Raw genomic sequence first — 14,324 nt, 5'->3', positions numbered from 1 at the left:
CTGCCACTACCACAACTACCATCACTATCACCACAACCACTATCATCACTACCACCACAACCCCTACAACCATCACTACCACAACCACTGCCACTACAACCACTACTACCACCACTACTACAACCACTACTACCACCACTACTACCACTACCACCACTAGTACTACTACTACCACCACTCCCACTACAACCACCACTACTACTACTACCACCACAACCATCACTACCACAACTACTACAACTACTACCACCACTACCACCACCACTACCACCACTACCACTACCACTACCACTACTACCACTACCACCACTACCACTACCACTACCACTACTACTACCACCACTACTACCACTACCACCACTAGTACTACTACTACCACCACTCCCACTACAACCACCACTACTACTACTACCACCACAACCATCACTACCACAACTACTACAACTACTACCACCACCACTACCACTACTACCACTACTACCACTACCACTACTATCACCACTACTACAACCACTACTACCACCACTACCACTACTACTACCACTACCACTACTACCACTACTACCACTACCACTACTATCACCACTACTACAACCACTACTACCACCACTACCACTACTACTACCAGCACTACCACCACTACTACCACCACTACTACCACCACTACTACCACCACTACTACCACCACTACTACCACCACTACTACCACCACTACTACTACTACCACCACTACCACCACCACTACTACCACCACCACTACTACAACCACTACTACTACCACCACTACCACCACTACTACCACCACTACTACCACCACTACTACCACCACTACTACTACTACCACTACTACCACCACAACCACCCCTCTGAATGCAACATCACTAATAAAAGTGACCTATTGTGACAGAATAGACCGTTCTAGCAGTTCCAGCCTCCATTCCTCCAGAGGTAAGTGGGGTTGTGCACACTCGCCTGCCCAGGAGCAGAGGTCTTACCTGGGTATGCCGGGGGGCAGGGCTGGGGGTACCCTGGCTGGGCGAGATGGGATCAGGGGGACATTGACGACAGGGTCCGCTGCACTGTAGGTGTTGACTGGTGGGGGTCCGGGCCGAGAGGGGATGAGGGGCGCCCCGAAAGCTGGGTTTTGGGGACTGGAGGGGGGAGGGGCGGCGGTGGGGCCTCTTGCTGCCGGGGGGCGACTAGGAGGGGGGGCAGCGGCCGGGACTGGTCTGGCCTGAGGAGGGGGGCTGGGGGAGGGAGGAGGAGGGAGGGGAGAGGGGGTGAGAGATAGAGAAGCGGGAGATGGAGAGAGATAGAGGGGGGAGAGAGAGAGAGAGATAGAGAGGGGGAGAGAGAGAGAGAGAGAGAGAGAGAGAGAGAGAGAGAGGGGGAGGGGGAGAGAGAGAGAGAGAGAGGGGGAGAGAGAGAGATGGGGGGAGAGAGAGATAGAGGGGGAGAGAGAGAGAGATAGAGAGGGGGAGAGAGAGAGAGATAGAGAGGGGGAGAGAGAGAGATAGAGAGGGGGAGAGAGAGAGGGAGAGAGAGAGAGAGAGGGGGAGAGAGAGAGAGAGATAGAGGGGGGAGAGAGAGAGAGATAGAGAGGGGGAGAGAGAGAGAGAGGGGGAGAGAGAGAGATAGAGAGGGGGAGAGAGAGAGAGAGGGGGAGAGAGAGAGATAGAGAGAGAGAGAGAGGGGGAGAGAGAGAGAGAGATAGAGAGAGAGAGAGGGGGAGAGAGAGAGAGAGATAGAGAGAGGGAGAGAGAGAGACAGAGAGATGAGTACATGAGCATCTCTCTGTTACCTGGGTTCCTTGGTCCTCCAGGTGTCGTCTACAGGTGGAGGTACAGGTGCTGACACTGTGGTTGTACTGATGTCTCCTATGATCAGCAGGGCTTCTTTCAGCGCATGGTACATCCTCAACATCTCATCTCTCCTCTGAGCCTGGTCAGCTGACTCCTCCATCAGACTGCCCTGGTCCCCACAGGAATACAGGTAGGCCAACAACTCAGAATGGATGAAGTCTTTAGCCTAGAAAAGGAGAGAGGAAGAGGGGGAACGAGGGTAGTGAGAGAGAGAGAAGAGAAGAGGGGGAACGAGGGTCATGACACAGAGAGAGAGGAGGAGAGAAGAGAGGGAACAAGGGTCGTGAGAGAGAGAAGAGGGGGAACGAGGGTAGTGAGAGAGAGAGAGAAGAGGAGGAGAGAAGAGGGGGAACGAGGGTCGTGACAGAGAGAGAGAGGAGGAGAGAAGAGAGGGAACAAGGGTCGTGAGAGAGAGAGAAGAGGGGGAACGAGGGTCGTGAGAGAGAGAGAGGAGGAGAGAAGAGGGGGAACAAGGGTCATCAGAGAGAGAGAGAAGAGGGGGAACGAGGGTAGTGAGAGAGAGAGAGAAGAGGGGGAACGAGGGTAGTGAGAGAGAGAGAGAGAGAAGAGGGGGAACGAGGGTAGTGAGAGAGAGAAGAGGGGGAACGAGGGGAGTGAGAGAGAGAGTGAAGAGGGGGAACGAGGGTAGTGAGAGAGAGAGAGAAGAGGGGGAATGAGGGTAGTGAGAGAGAGAGAGAGAGAGAGAGAGAGAGAAGAGGGAGAACGAGGGTAGTGAGAGAGAGGGAGGAGGAGAGAAGAGGGGGAACAAGGGTCGTCAGAGAGAGAGAAGAGGGGGAACGAGGGTAGTGAGAGAGAGAGAGAAGAGGGGGAACGAGGGTAGTGAGAGAGAGAGAGAAGAGGGGGAACGAGGGTAGTGAGAGAGAGAGAGAGAGAAGAGGGGGAACGAGGGTAGTGAGAGAGAAAGAAGAGGGGAAACGAGGGTAGTGAGAGAGAGAGAGAGAGAGAGGAGGGGGAACAAGGGTAGTGAGAGAGAGAGAGAAGAGGGGGAACAAGGGTAGTGAGAGAGAGAAGAGGGGGAACGAGGGGAACATAAGAAATAAGAAGAGCAAAGGAGAAGATAAGACATGAGGTCTCAGACTTGTTGACAAATGTGTTCACATAGTCTGGTGTGGTTCACATAGTCTGGTGTGTTCACATAGTCTGGTGTGTACGTGTGTGTTCACATAGTCTGGTGTGGTTCACATAGTCTGGTGTGTTCACATAGTCTGGTGTGGTTCACATAGTCTGGTGTGGTTCACATAGTCTGGTCTGTTCACACAGTCTGGTGTGTACGTGTGTGTTCACATAGTTTGGTGTGGTTCACATAGTCTGGTGTGTTCACATAGTCTGGTGTGTACGTGTGTGTTCACATAGTCTGGTGTGGTTCACATAGTCTGGTGTGTTCACATAGTCTGGTGTGGTTCACATAGTCTGGTGTGGTTCACATAGTCTGGTCTGTTCACACAGTCTGGTGTGTACGTGTGTGTTCACATAGTTTGGTGTGGTTCACATAGTCTGGTGTGGTTCACATAGTCTGGTGTGTTCACATAGTCTGGTGTGGTTCACATAGTCTGGTGTGGTTCACATAGTCTGGTGTGTTCACATAGTCTGGTGTGTACGTGTGTGTTCACATAGTCTGGTGTGGTTCACATAGTCTGGTGTGTTCACATAGTCTGGTGTGGTTCACATAGTCTGGTGTGGTTCACATAGTCTGGTCTGTTCACACAGTCTGGTGTGTACGTGTGTGTTCACATAGTCTGGTGTGGTTCACATAGTCTGGTGTGTTCACATAATTGTTTTTGCAAGGCATATCAAAGCCCTGCTATAAATACTCGGACAACCCAAAGAGTCCCAGATGCCCTTTCAAAATCCCTCCACCTGCCCAAAGACGTCGGAGTGCAAACATCAGGTGACCACCGAACCGAGGATCTCAATTTAACCTTGTAATACCCTGGATGCCCTAGAAACTAAAAAACGTTTGTCACATGAAACTAGCACCCAGGTATATAAAAACTACCTGAGACCTGAAGCAAGATTCCAGACAATTGGAATGGAAATTGGAAGGCTTCCGACGAGCTCGGAAAGACAATACCATGCAGTACCGAAAAGCCATCACTGTTGCTCGATCAGACTACTATTCCAGCCAAAACGATCCAACATGTATTTTTGATACTGACCTAAAAAGCAGCATTCCCTAAGTGAGGATGGCCGTCACTACAGCAGTGACGAATTCAGGAACTTCTTAGACAAAAATATTTTGATCATTAGAAAGCAAACTCCTCTTTGAATATGCATATTTCAGTCGTCCTGAGTCTGCACAGAACTGCCAAGATTACCTCGAATTAATGGAGACACTCGTTTTTTAATCCTGTATCTCTCCACACATTCACACAAATAGTCATGGACTCTAAACCTTCCAGCTGCCTACTGGACCCTATTCCAACTAAACTAGTGAAAGAGCTACTTCCTGTGTTTGGCCCTCCTATGTTGAACATAATAAACGTCTCCCTATCCTCCGGATGTGTGAAACCGGTGTGAAATGGCTAGCTAGTTTCAATCGGTGACGTCACTTGAAGTAGTGGTTCCCCTTGCTCTGCAAGGGCCGCGGCTTCGTGGTTGTCAGTTGTCTATGTGTGCAGAGGGTCCCGGGCTCGAACCAGCCATTTCACACCGTGTACCAAACTCACTAAAATTGGAAGCAATAAAGCCAAACCTTGAACTGCAAATGTTTTACTTTTGAACTCGGACAAAACAGGGCTGCTGGTTCTCGGTCCCAAGAAACAAAGAAATCTACTGTTTGATCTGACTCTGAATCTGGAGGGTTGTACAGTCGTCTCCAATAAAACTGTGAAGGACCTCAGCGTTACTCTGGACCCTGATCTCTCTTTTCACAGACAGATCAAAAATATTTCAAGCACAGTTTTTTCTCTTTGTAACATGTCTTTTCAAAACATGATATTGTCACTTCAAGATTAGACTGTTGCAATGCTCTACTCTCTCTCTCCTCGAATAAATAAACTTAAGCTAGTTCTAAATACGGCTGCTAGAATCCTGGCTAGAACCAAAACATTTGATCGTATTACTCCAGTGCTAGCCTCCCTACACTGGCTTCCTGTTAATGGCTGATTTCAAGGTTTTACTGCTAACCTACAAATCATTACATGGACTTGCTCCTACCTATCTCTCTGAATTGGTCCTGCCGTACATACCTACACATCCTACACATACGCTACAATCACTAGAAGCAGGCCTCCTTACTGTCCCTAGACTTTGTAATCAAACAGCTGGAGGCAGGGCTTTTTCAAATAGAGGTACATCTTTATGGAATGGTCTGCGGAGCCATGTGAGAGACGCAGACTCAGTCTCAACCTGTAAATCTTTCTTTTCTGTAGGTCCAATGATTGAGTGTAGTCTGGCCCAGGGGTGCGATGCTGAATGACAAGGCACTGGAGTGACGAATCACCCTTGCTGTCTCTGCCTAGCCAGCTCCTTAGTCTCTCTACTAGGATTCTCTGCCAAAGGGGATGAGTCACTGGCTTGCTAGCTCCCCCAAGCCATCCCTAGAAGAGGTGAATCACGCCACGCAAGGCTCTACTCAACCTGAGTGGGTTGAATCACTGGCTTGCTAGCTCTCCCAAGCCATCCCTAGAAGGGGTGAATCACGCCACGCAAGGCTCTACTCAACCTGAGTGGGTTGAATCACTGGCTTGCTAGCTCTCCCAAGCCATCCCTAGAAGGGGTGAATCACGCCACGCAAGGCTCTACTCAACCTGAGTGGGTTGAATCACTGACGTGATCTTCCTGTCTGCTTCTGCGCCCCCTCGGGCTCGTGCGGTGGAGGAGATCTTTGTGGGCGAGACACCACCTTGTCTCAGGGTAGTAAGTTGGTGGTCTATTGATATCCCTCTGGTGGTGTGGGGGCTGTGCCTTGGCAAAGTGGGTGGGGTTATATCCTGCCTGGTTGGCCCTGTCCGGGGGTATAGTCGGACAGGGCCACAGTGTCCCTCGACGACCCCCCCCTGTATCAGACTCCAGTATCTATGTGGCGGGGGGAGTAGGGTCAGTCTGGTATATCTGGTATAATTCTCCTGGTATATCTGGTATAATTCTCCTGGTATATCTGGTATAATTCTCCTGGTATATCTGGTATAATTCTCCTGGTATATCTGGTATAATTCTCCTGGTATATCTGGTATAATTCTCCTGGTATATCTGGTATAATTCTCCTGGTATTATTCTCCTGGTATATCTGGTATAATTCTCCTGGTATATCTGGTATAATTCTCCTGGTATATCTGGTATAATTCTCCTGGTATATCTGGTATAATTCTCCTGGTATATCTGGTATAATTCTCCTGGTATATCTGGTATAATTCTCCTGGTATATCTGGTATAATTCTCCTTGTATATCTGGTATAATTCTCCTGGTATATCTGGTATATCTGGTATAATTCTCCTGGTATATCTGGTATAATTCTCCTGGTATATCTGGTATAATTCTCCTGGTATATCTGTCTGGTATAATTCTCCTGGTATATCTGGTATAATTCTCCTGGTATATCTGGTATAATTCTCCTGGTATATCTGGTATAATTCTCCTGGTATATCTGGTATAATTCTCCTGGTATATCTGGTATAATTCTCCTGGTATATCTGGTATAATTCTCCTGGTATATCTGGAATAATTCTCCTGGTATATCTGCTATAATTCTACTGGTATATCTGGTATAATTCTCCTGGTATATCTGTCTGGTATAATTCTCCTGGTATATCTGGTATAATTCTCCTGGTATATCTGGTATAATTCTCCTGGTATATCTGGTATAATTCTCCTGGTATATCTGGTATAATTCTCCTGGTATATCTAGTATAATTCTCCTGGTATATCTGGTATAATTCTCCTGGTATATCTGTCTGGTATAATTCTCCTGGTATATCTGGTATAATTCTCCTGGTATATCTGGTATAATTCTCCTGGTATATCTGGTATAATTCTCCTGGTATATCTGGTATAATTCTCCTGGTATATCTGGTATAATTCTCCTGGTATATCTGTCTGGTATAATTCTCCTGGTATATCTGGTATAATTCCCCTGGTATATCTGGTATAATTCTCCTGGTATATCTGGTATAATTCTCCTGGTATATCTGGTATAATTCCCCTGGTATATCTGGTATAATTCTCCTGGTATATCTGGTATAATTCTCCTGGTATATCTGTCTGGTATAATTCTCCTGGTATATCTGGTATAATTCTCCTGGTATATCTGGTATAATTCTCCTGGTATATCTGGTATAATTCTCCTGGTATATCTGGTATAATTCTCCTGGTATATCTGGTATAATTCTCCTGGTATATCTGGTATAATTCTCCTGGTATATCTGGTATAATTCTCCTGGTATATCTGGTATAATTCTCCTGGTATATCTGTCTGGTATAATTCTCCTGGTATATCTGGTATAATTCCCCTGGTATATCTGGTATAATTCTCCTGGTATATCTGGTATAATTCTCCTGGTATATCTGGTATAATTCCCCTGGTATATCTGGTATAATTCTCCTGGTATATCTGGTATAATTCTCCTGGTATATCTGTCTGGTATAATTCTCCTGGTATATCTGGTATAATTCTCCTGGTATATCTGGTATATCTGGTATAATTCTCCTGGTATATCTGGCATAATTATCCTGGTATATCTGGTATAATTCACCTGGTATATCTGGTATAATTCTCCTGGTATATCTGGTATAATTCTCCTGGTATATCTGTCTGGTATAATTCTCCTGGTATATCTGGTATAATTCTCCTGGTATATCTGGTATAATTCTCCTGGTATATCTGGTATAATTCTCCTGGTATATCTGGTATAATTCTCCTGGTATATCTGGTATAATTCTCCTGGTATATCTGTCTGGTATAATTCTCCTGGTATGTCTGGTATAATTCTCCTGGTATATCTGGTATAATTATCCTGGTATATCTGGTATAATTCTCCTGGTATATCTGGTATAATTATCCTGGTATATCTGGTATAATTCTCCTGGTATATCTGTCTGGTATAATTCTCCTGGTATATCTGGTATAATTCCCCTGGTATATCTGGTATAATTCTCCTGGTATATCTGGTATAATTCTCCTGGTATATCTGGTATAATTCCCCTGGTATATCTGGTATAATTCTCCTGGTATATCTGGTATAATTCTCCTGGTATATCTGTCTGGTATAATTCTCCTGGTATATCTGGTATAATTCTCCTGGTATATCTGGTATAATTCTCCTGGTATATCTGGTATAATTCTCCTGGTATATCTGGTATAATTCTCCTGGTATATCTGGTATAATTCTCCTGGTATATCTGGTATAATTCTCCTGGTATGTCTGGTATAATTCTCCTGGTATATCTGGTATAATTCTCCTGGTATATCTGTCTGGTATAATTCTCCTGGTATATCTGGTATAATTCTCCTGGTATATCTGGTATAATTCCCCTGGTATATCTGGTATATCTGGTATAATTCTCCTGGTATATCTGGTATAATTCTCCTGGTATATCTGGTATAATTCTGGTATATCTGGTATAATTCTCCTGGTATATCTGGTATAATTCTCCTGGTATATCTGGTATAATTCTCCTGGTATATCTGGTATAATTCTCCTGGTATATCTGGTATAATTCTCCTGGTATATCTGGTATAATTCTCCTGGTATATCTGGAATAATTCTCCTGGTATATCTGGTATAATTCTCCTGGTATATCTGGTATAATTCTCCTGGAATATCTGGTATAATTCTCCTGGTATATCTGGTATAATTCTCCTGGTTTATCTGGTATAATTCTCCTGGTATATCTGGTATAATTCTCCTGGTATGTCTGGTATAATTCTCCTGGTATATCTGGTATAATTCTCCTGGTATATCTGGTATAATTCTCCTGGTATATCTGGTATAATTCTCCTGGTATATCTGGTATAATTCTCCTGGTATATCTGGTATAATTCTCCTGGTATATCTGGTATATCTGGTATAATTCTCCTGGTATATCTGGCATAATTCTCCTGGTATATCTGGTATAATTCTCCTGGTATATCTGGTATAATTCTCCTGGTATATCTGGTATAATTCTCCTGGTATATCTGGTATAATTCTCCTGGTATATCTGGTATAATTCTCCTGGTATATCTGGTATAATTCTCCTGGTATATCTGGTATAATTCTCCTGGTATATCTGGTATAATTCTCCTGGTATATCTGGTATAATTCTCCTGGTATATCTGGTATAATTCTCCTGGTATATCTGGTATAATTCTCCTGGTATATCTGGTATAATTCTCCTGGTATATCTGGCATAATTCTCCTGGTATATCTGGTATAATTCTCCTGGTATATCTGGCATAATTCTCCTGGTATATCTGGTATAATTCTCCTGGTATATCTGGTATAATTCTCCTGGTATATCTGGTATAATTCTCCTGGTATATCTGGTATATCTGGTATAATTCTCCTGGTATATCTGGTATAATTCTACTGGTATATCTGGTATAATTCTCCTGGTATATCTGGTATAATTCTCCTGGTATATCTGGTATAATTCTCCTGGTATATCTGGTATAATTCTCTTGGTATATCTGGTATAATTCTCCTGGTATATCTGGTATATCTGGTATAATTCTCCTGGTATATCTGGCATAATTCTCCTGGTATATCTGGTATAATTCTCCTGGTATATCTGGTATAATTCTCCTGGTATATCTGGTATAATTCTCCTGGTATATCTGGTATAATTCTCCTGGTATATCTGGTATAGTTCTCCTGGTATATCTGGTATAATTCTCCTGGTATATCTGGTATAATTCTCCTGGTATATCTGGTATAATTCTCCTGGTATATCTGGTATAATTCTCCTGGTATATCTGGTATAATTCTCCTGTTATATCTGGTATAATTATCCTGGTATATCTGGTATAATTCACCTGGTATATCTGGTATAATTCTCCTGGTATATCTGGTATAATTCTCCTGGTATATCTGTCTGGTATAATTCTCCTGGTATATCTGGTATAATTCTCCTGGTATATCTGGTATAATTCTCCTGGTATATCTGGTATAATTCTCCTGGTATATCTGGTATAATTCTCCTGGTATATCTGGTATAATTCTCCTGGTATATCTGTCTGGTATAATTCTCCTGGTATATCTGGTATAATTCTCCTGGTATATCTGTCTGGTATAATTCTCCTGGTATATCTGTCTGGTATAATTCTCCTGGTATATCTGGTATAATTCTCCTGGTATATCTGGTATAATTCTCCTGGTATATCTGGTATAATTCTCCTGGTATATCTGGTATAATTCTCCTGGTATATCTGGTATAATTCTCCTGGTATATCTGGTATAGTTCTCCTGGTATATCTGGTATAATTCTCCTGGTATATCTGTCTGGTATAATTCTCCTGGTATATCTGGTATAATTCTCCTGGTATATCTGGTATAATTCTCCTGGTATATCTGGTATAATTCTCCTGGTATATCTGGTATAATTCTCCTGGTATATCTGTCTGGTATAATTCTCCTGGTATATCTGTCTGGTATAATTCTCCTGGTATATCTGGTATAATTCTCCTGGTATATCTGTCTGGTATAATTCTCCTGGTATATCTGGTATAATTCTCCTGGTATATCTGTCTGGTATAATTCTCCTGGTATATCTGTCTGGTATAATTCTCCTGGTATATCTGGTATAATTCTCCTGGTATATCTGGTATAATTCTCCTGGTATATCTGGTATAATTCTCCTGGTATATCTGTCTGGTATAGTTCTCCTGGTATATCTGGTATAATTCTCCTGGTATATCTGGTATAATTCTCCTGGTATATCTGTCTGGTATAATTCTCCTGGTATATCTGGTATAATTCTCCTGGTATATCTGGTATAGTTCTCCTGGTATATCTGGTATAATTCTCCTGGTATATCTGGTATAATTCTCCTGGTATATCTGGTATAATTCTCCTGGTATATCTGGTATAATTCTCCTGTTATATCTGGTATAATTATCCTGGTATATCTGGTATAATTCTCCTGGTATATCTGGTATAATTCTCCTGGTATATCTGGTATAATTCTCCTGGTATATCTGGTATAATTCTCCTGGTATATCTGTCTGGTATAATTCTCCTGGTATATCTGGTATAATTCTCCTGGTATATCTGGTATAATTCTCCTGGTATATCTGGTATAATTCTCCTGGTATATCTGGTATAATTCTCCTGGTATATCTGGTATAATTCTCCTGGTATATCTGTCTGGTATAATTCTCCTGGTATATCTGGTATAATTCTCCTGGTATATCTGTCTGGTATAATTCTCCTGGTATATCTGTCTGGTATAATTCTCCTGGTATATCTGGTATAATTCTCCTGGTATATCTGGTATAATTCTCCTGGTATATCTGGTATAATTCTCCTGGTATATCTGGTATAATTCTCCTGGTATATCTGGTATAATTCTCCTGGTATATCTGGTATAATTCTCCTGGTATATCTGGTATAATTCTCCTGGTATATCTGGTATAGTTCTCCTGGTATATCTGGTATAATTCTCCTGGTATATCTGTCTGGTATAATTCTCCTGGTATATCTGTCTGGTATAATTCTCCTGGTATATCTGGTATAATTCTCCTGGTATATCTGGTATAATTCTCCTGGTATATCTGGTATAATTCTCCTGTTATATCTGGTATAATTCTCCTGGTATATCTGGTATAATTCTCGTGGTATATCTGGTATAATTCTCCTGGTATATCTGGTATAATTCTCCTGGTATATCTGGTATAATTCTCCTGGTATATCTGGTATAATTCTCCTGGTATATCTGTCTGGTATAATTCTCCTGGTATATCTGGTATAATTCTCCTGGTATATCTGGTATAATTCTCCTGGTATATCTGGTATAATTCTCATGGTATATCTGGTATAATTCTCCTGGTATATCTGGTATAATTCTCATGGTATATCTGGTATAATTCTCCTGGTATATCTGGTATAATTCTCCTGGTATATCTGGTATAATTCTCCTGGTATATCTGGTATAATTCTCCTGGTATATCTGGTATAATTCTCCTGGTATGTCTGGTATAATTCTCCTGGTATGTCTGGTATAATTCTCCTGGTATATCTGGTATAATTATCCTGGTATATCTGGTATAATTCTCCTGGTATATCTGGTATAATTATCCTGGTATATCTGGTATAATTCTCCTGGTATATCTGGTATAATTCTCCTGGTATATCTGGTATAATTCTCCTCGTATATCTGGTATAATTCTCCTGGTATATCTGGTATAATTCTCCTGGTATATCTGGTATAATTCTCCTGTTATATCTGGTATAATTCTCCTGGTATATCTGTCTGGTATAATTCTCCTGGTATATCTGGTATAATTCTCCTGGTATATCTGTCTGGTATAATTCTCCTGGTATGTCTGGTATAATTCTCCTGGTATATCTGGTATAATTCTCCTGGTATATCTGGTATAATTCTCCTGGTATATCTGGTATAATTCTCCTGGTATATCTGTCTGGTATAATTCTCCTGGTATATCTGGTATAATTCTCCTGGTATATCTGGTATAATTCTCCTGGTATATCTGGTATAGTTCTCCTGGTATATCTGGTATAATTCTCCTGGTATATCTGGTATAATTCTCCTGGTATATCTGGTATAGTTCTCCTGGTATATCTGGTATAATTCTCCTGGTATATCTGGTATAGTTCTCCTGGTATATCTGGTATAATTCTCCTGGTATATCTGGTATAATTCTACTGGTATATCTGGTATAATTCTCGTGGTATATCTGGTATAATTCTCCTGGTATATCTGGTATAATTCTACTGGTATATCTGGTATAATTCTCGTGGTATATCTGGTATAATTCTACTGGTATATCTGGTATAATTCTCCTGGTATATCTGGTATAATTCTCCTGGTATATCTGGTATAATTCTCCTGGTATATCTGGTATAATTCTCCTGGTATATCTGGTATAATTCTCCTGGTATATCTGGTATAATTCTCCTGGTATATCTGGTATAATTCTCCTGGTATATCTGGTATAATTCTCCTGGTATATCTGGTATAATTCTCCTGGTATATCTGGTATAATTCTCCTGGTATATCTGGTATAATTCTCCTGGTATATCTGGTATAATTCTCCTGGTATATCTGGTATAATTCTCCTGGTATATCTGGTATAATTCTCCTGGTATATCTGGTATAATTCTAAGATTGGTGAGTGAGTGAGTGAGTGAGTGAGTGAGTGAGGTGCCCACTCACGCTGTTGATCATGAGGTGCATGATGGTCTTGGGCATTAGATCCCTGATGGACTTGTTGACGATGCCGATGTAGGAATCCACTAGATTCCTTATGGTCTCAACCTGCCTCTCCAGCTGGGGATCCATAGAGAAGGATTCTGCTGGTCCCGTGTCCTCACTGTCAACCTGGGAGAGGGAGGGAGGGAGGAGAGGGGGAGGGAGGGGGAGGGAGGGAGGGAGGGGGAGGGAGGGAGAGAGAGAGAGAGAGAGAGAGAGAGAGAGAGTGAGGGGGGGTGCATGAGACACATTGAGAAGGATTCTTCTGGTCCTGTGCTTCACTGTCAACCTGGGGAGGAGGAGGAGGAGGAGAGTGTACCTGTGTGTGTACATGCTTGTGTGTATATTTATCCATCCGTGTGTGTGCGTGTACGTCCGTGTGTGTTACCCAGTGTAAGGTCTGGAGTGTGTCACGATCTCTGCTGGCCAGGTACTGTGTAGCAACCTAGCAGCGACAAACGTCCTGGTCTGCCCCAGAAAGCCCATGTGAATTACAGTCCCCAGAAAGCCCATGTGAATTACAGTCACCAGAATGGCCATGTGAATTACAGTCCCCAGAATGGCCATGTGAATTACAGTCACCAGAATGGCCATGTGAATTACAGTCGCCAGAATGGCCATGTGAATTACAGTCGCCAGAATGGCCATGTGAATTACAGTCCCCAGAATGGCCATGTGAATTACAGTCGCCAGAATGGCCATGTGAATTACAGTCGCCAGAATGGCCATGTGAATTACAGTCCCCAGAATGGCCATGTGAATTACAGTCGCCAGAATGGCCATGTGAATTACAGTCACCAGAATGGCCATGTGAATTACAGTCCCCAGAATGGCCATGTGAATTACAGTCCCCAGAATGGCCATGTGAATTACAGTCGCCAGAATGGCCATGTGAATTACAGTCGCCAGAATGGCCAAACCAATTATTTTACAGACGAACGTTTTGGGCATCGAAAATGTGTTTATTATGATCAAGTTTCGAACCCCATTGTGAATTATTTTAAAGTTCTCTATACATGTAAATTAATTAATATTTAATGAAGATATCATTAAATACTGGTCCATTCTGACTACTAGATATGTAATTAAATACT

General features: G+C 42.6%; 1 protein-coding gene across 1 annotated transcript in view; it reads right to left on the bottom strand.

The window, feature by feature from the left end:
- Positions 1-14,324, bottom strand: part of LOC135530189 (dynamin-2-like) — a 92,553-nt gene that overhangs the window by 5,109 nt on the left and 73,120 nt on the right. Inside the window, exons 18-20 of the mRNA XM_064958560.1 lie at positions 13,195-13,359; positions 1,802-2,028; positions 996-1,247 (exon numbers count right to left, since the gene is read on the bottom strand). Of these exons, the coding sequence (XP_064814632.1) occupies positions 996-1,247; positions 1,802-2,028; positions 13,195-13,359 (644 nt within the window). The remainder of the gene's footprint in view (positions 1-995; positions 1,248-1,801; positions 2,029-13,194; positions 13,360-14,324) is intronic.

Source organism: Oncorhynchus masou, unplaced genomic scaffold (assembly GCF_036934945.1).
Source record: "Oncorhynchus masou masou isolate Uvic2021 unplaced genomic scaffold, UVic_Omas_1.1 unplaced_scaffold_1285, whole genome shotgun sequence".
NCBI classification, from domain to species: Eukaryota; Metazoa; Chordata; class Actinopteri; order Salmoniformes; family Salmonidae; genus Oncorhynchus; species Oncorhynchus masou.
The sequence above is the reverse complement of the archived record's forward strand: the minus strand, read 5'-3'. Positions and strand labels throughout refer to the sequence as shown.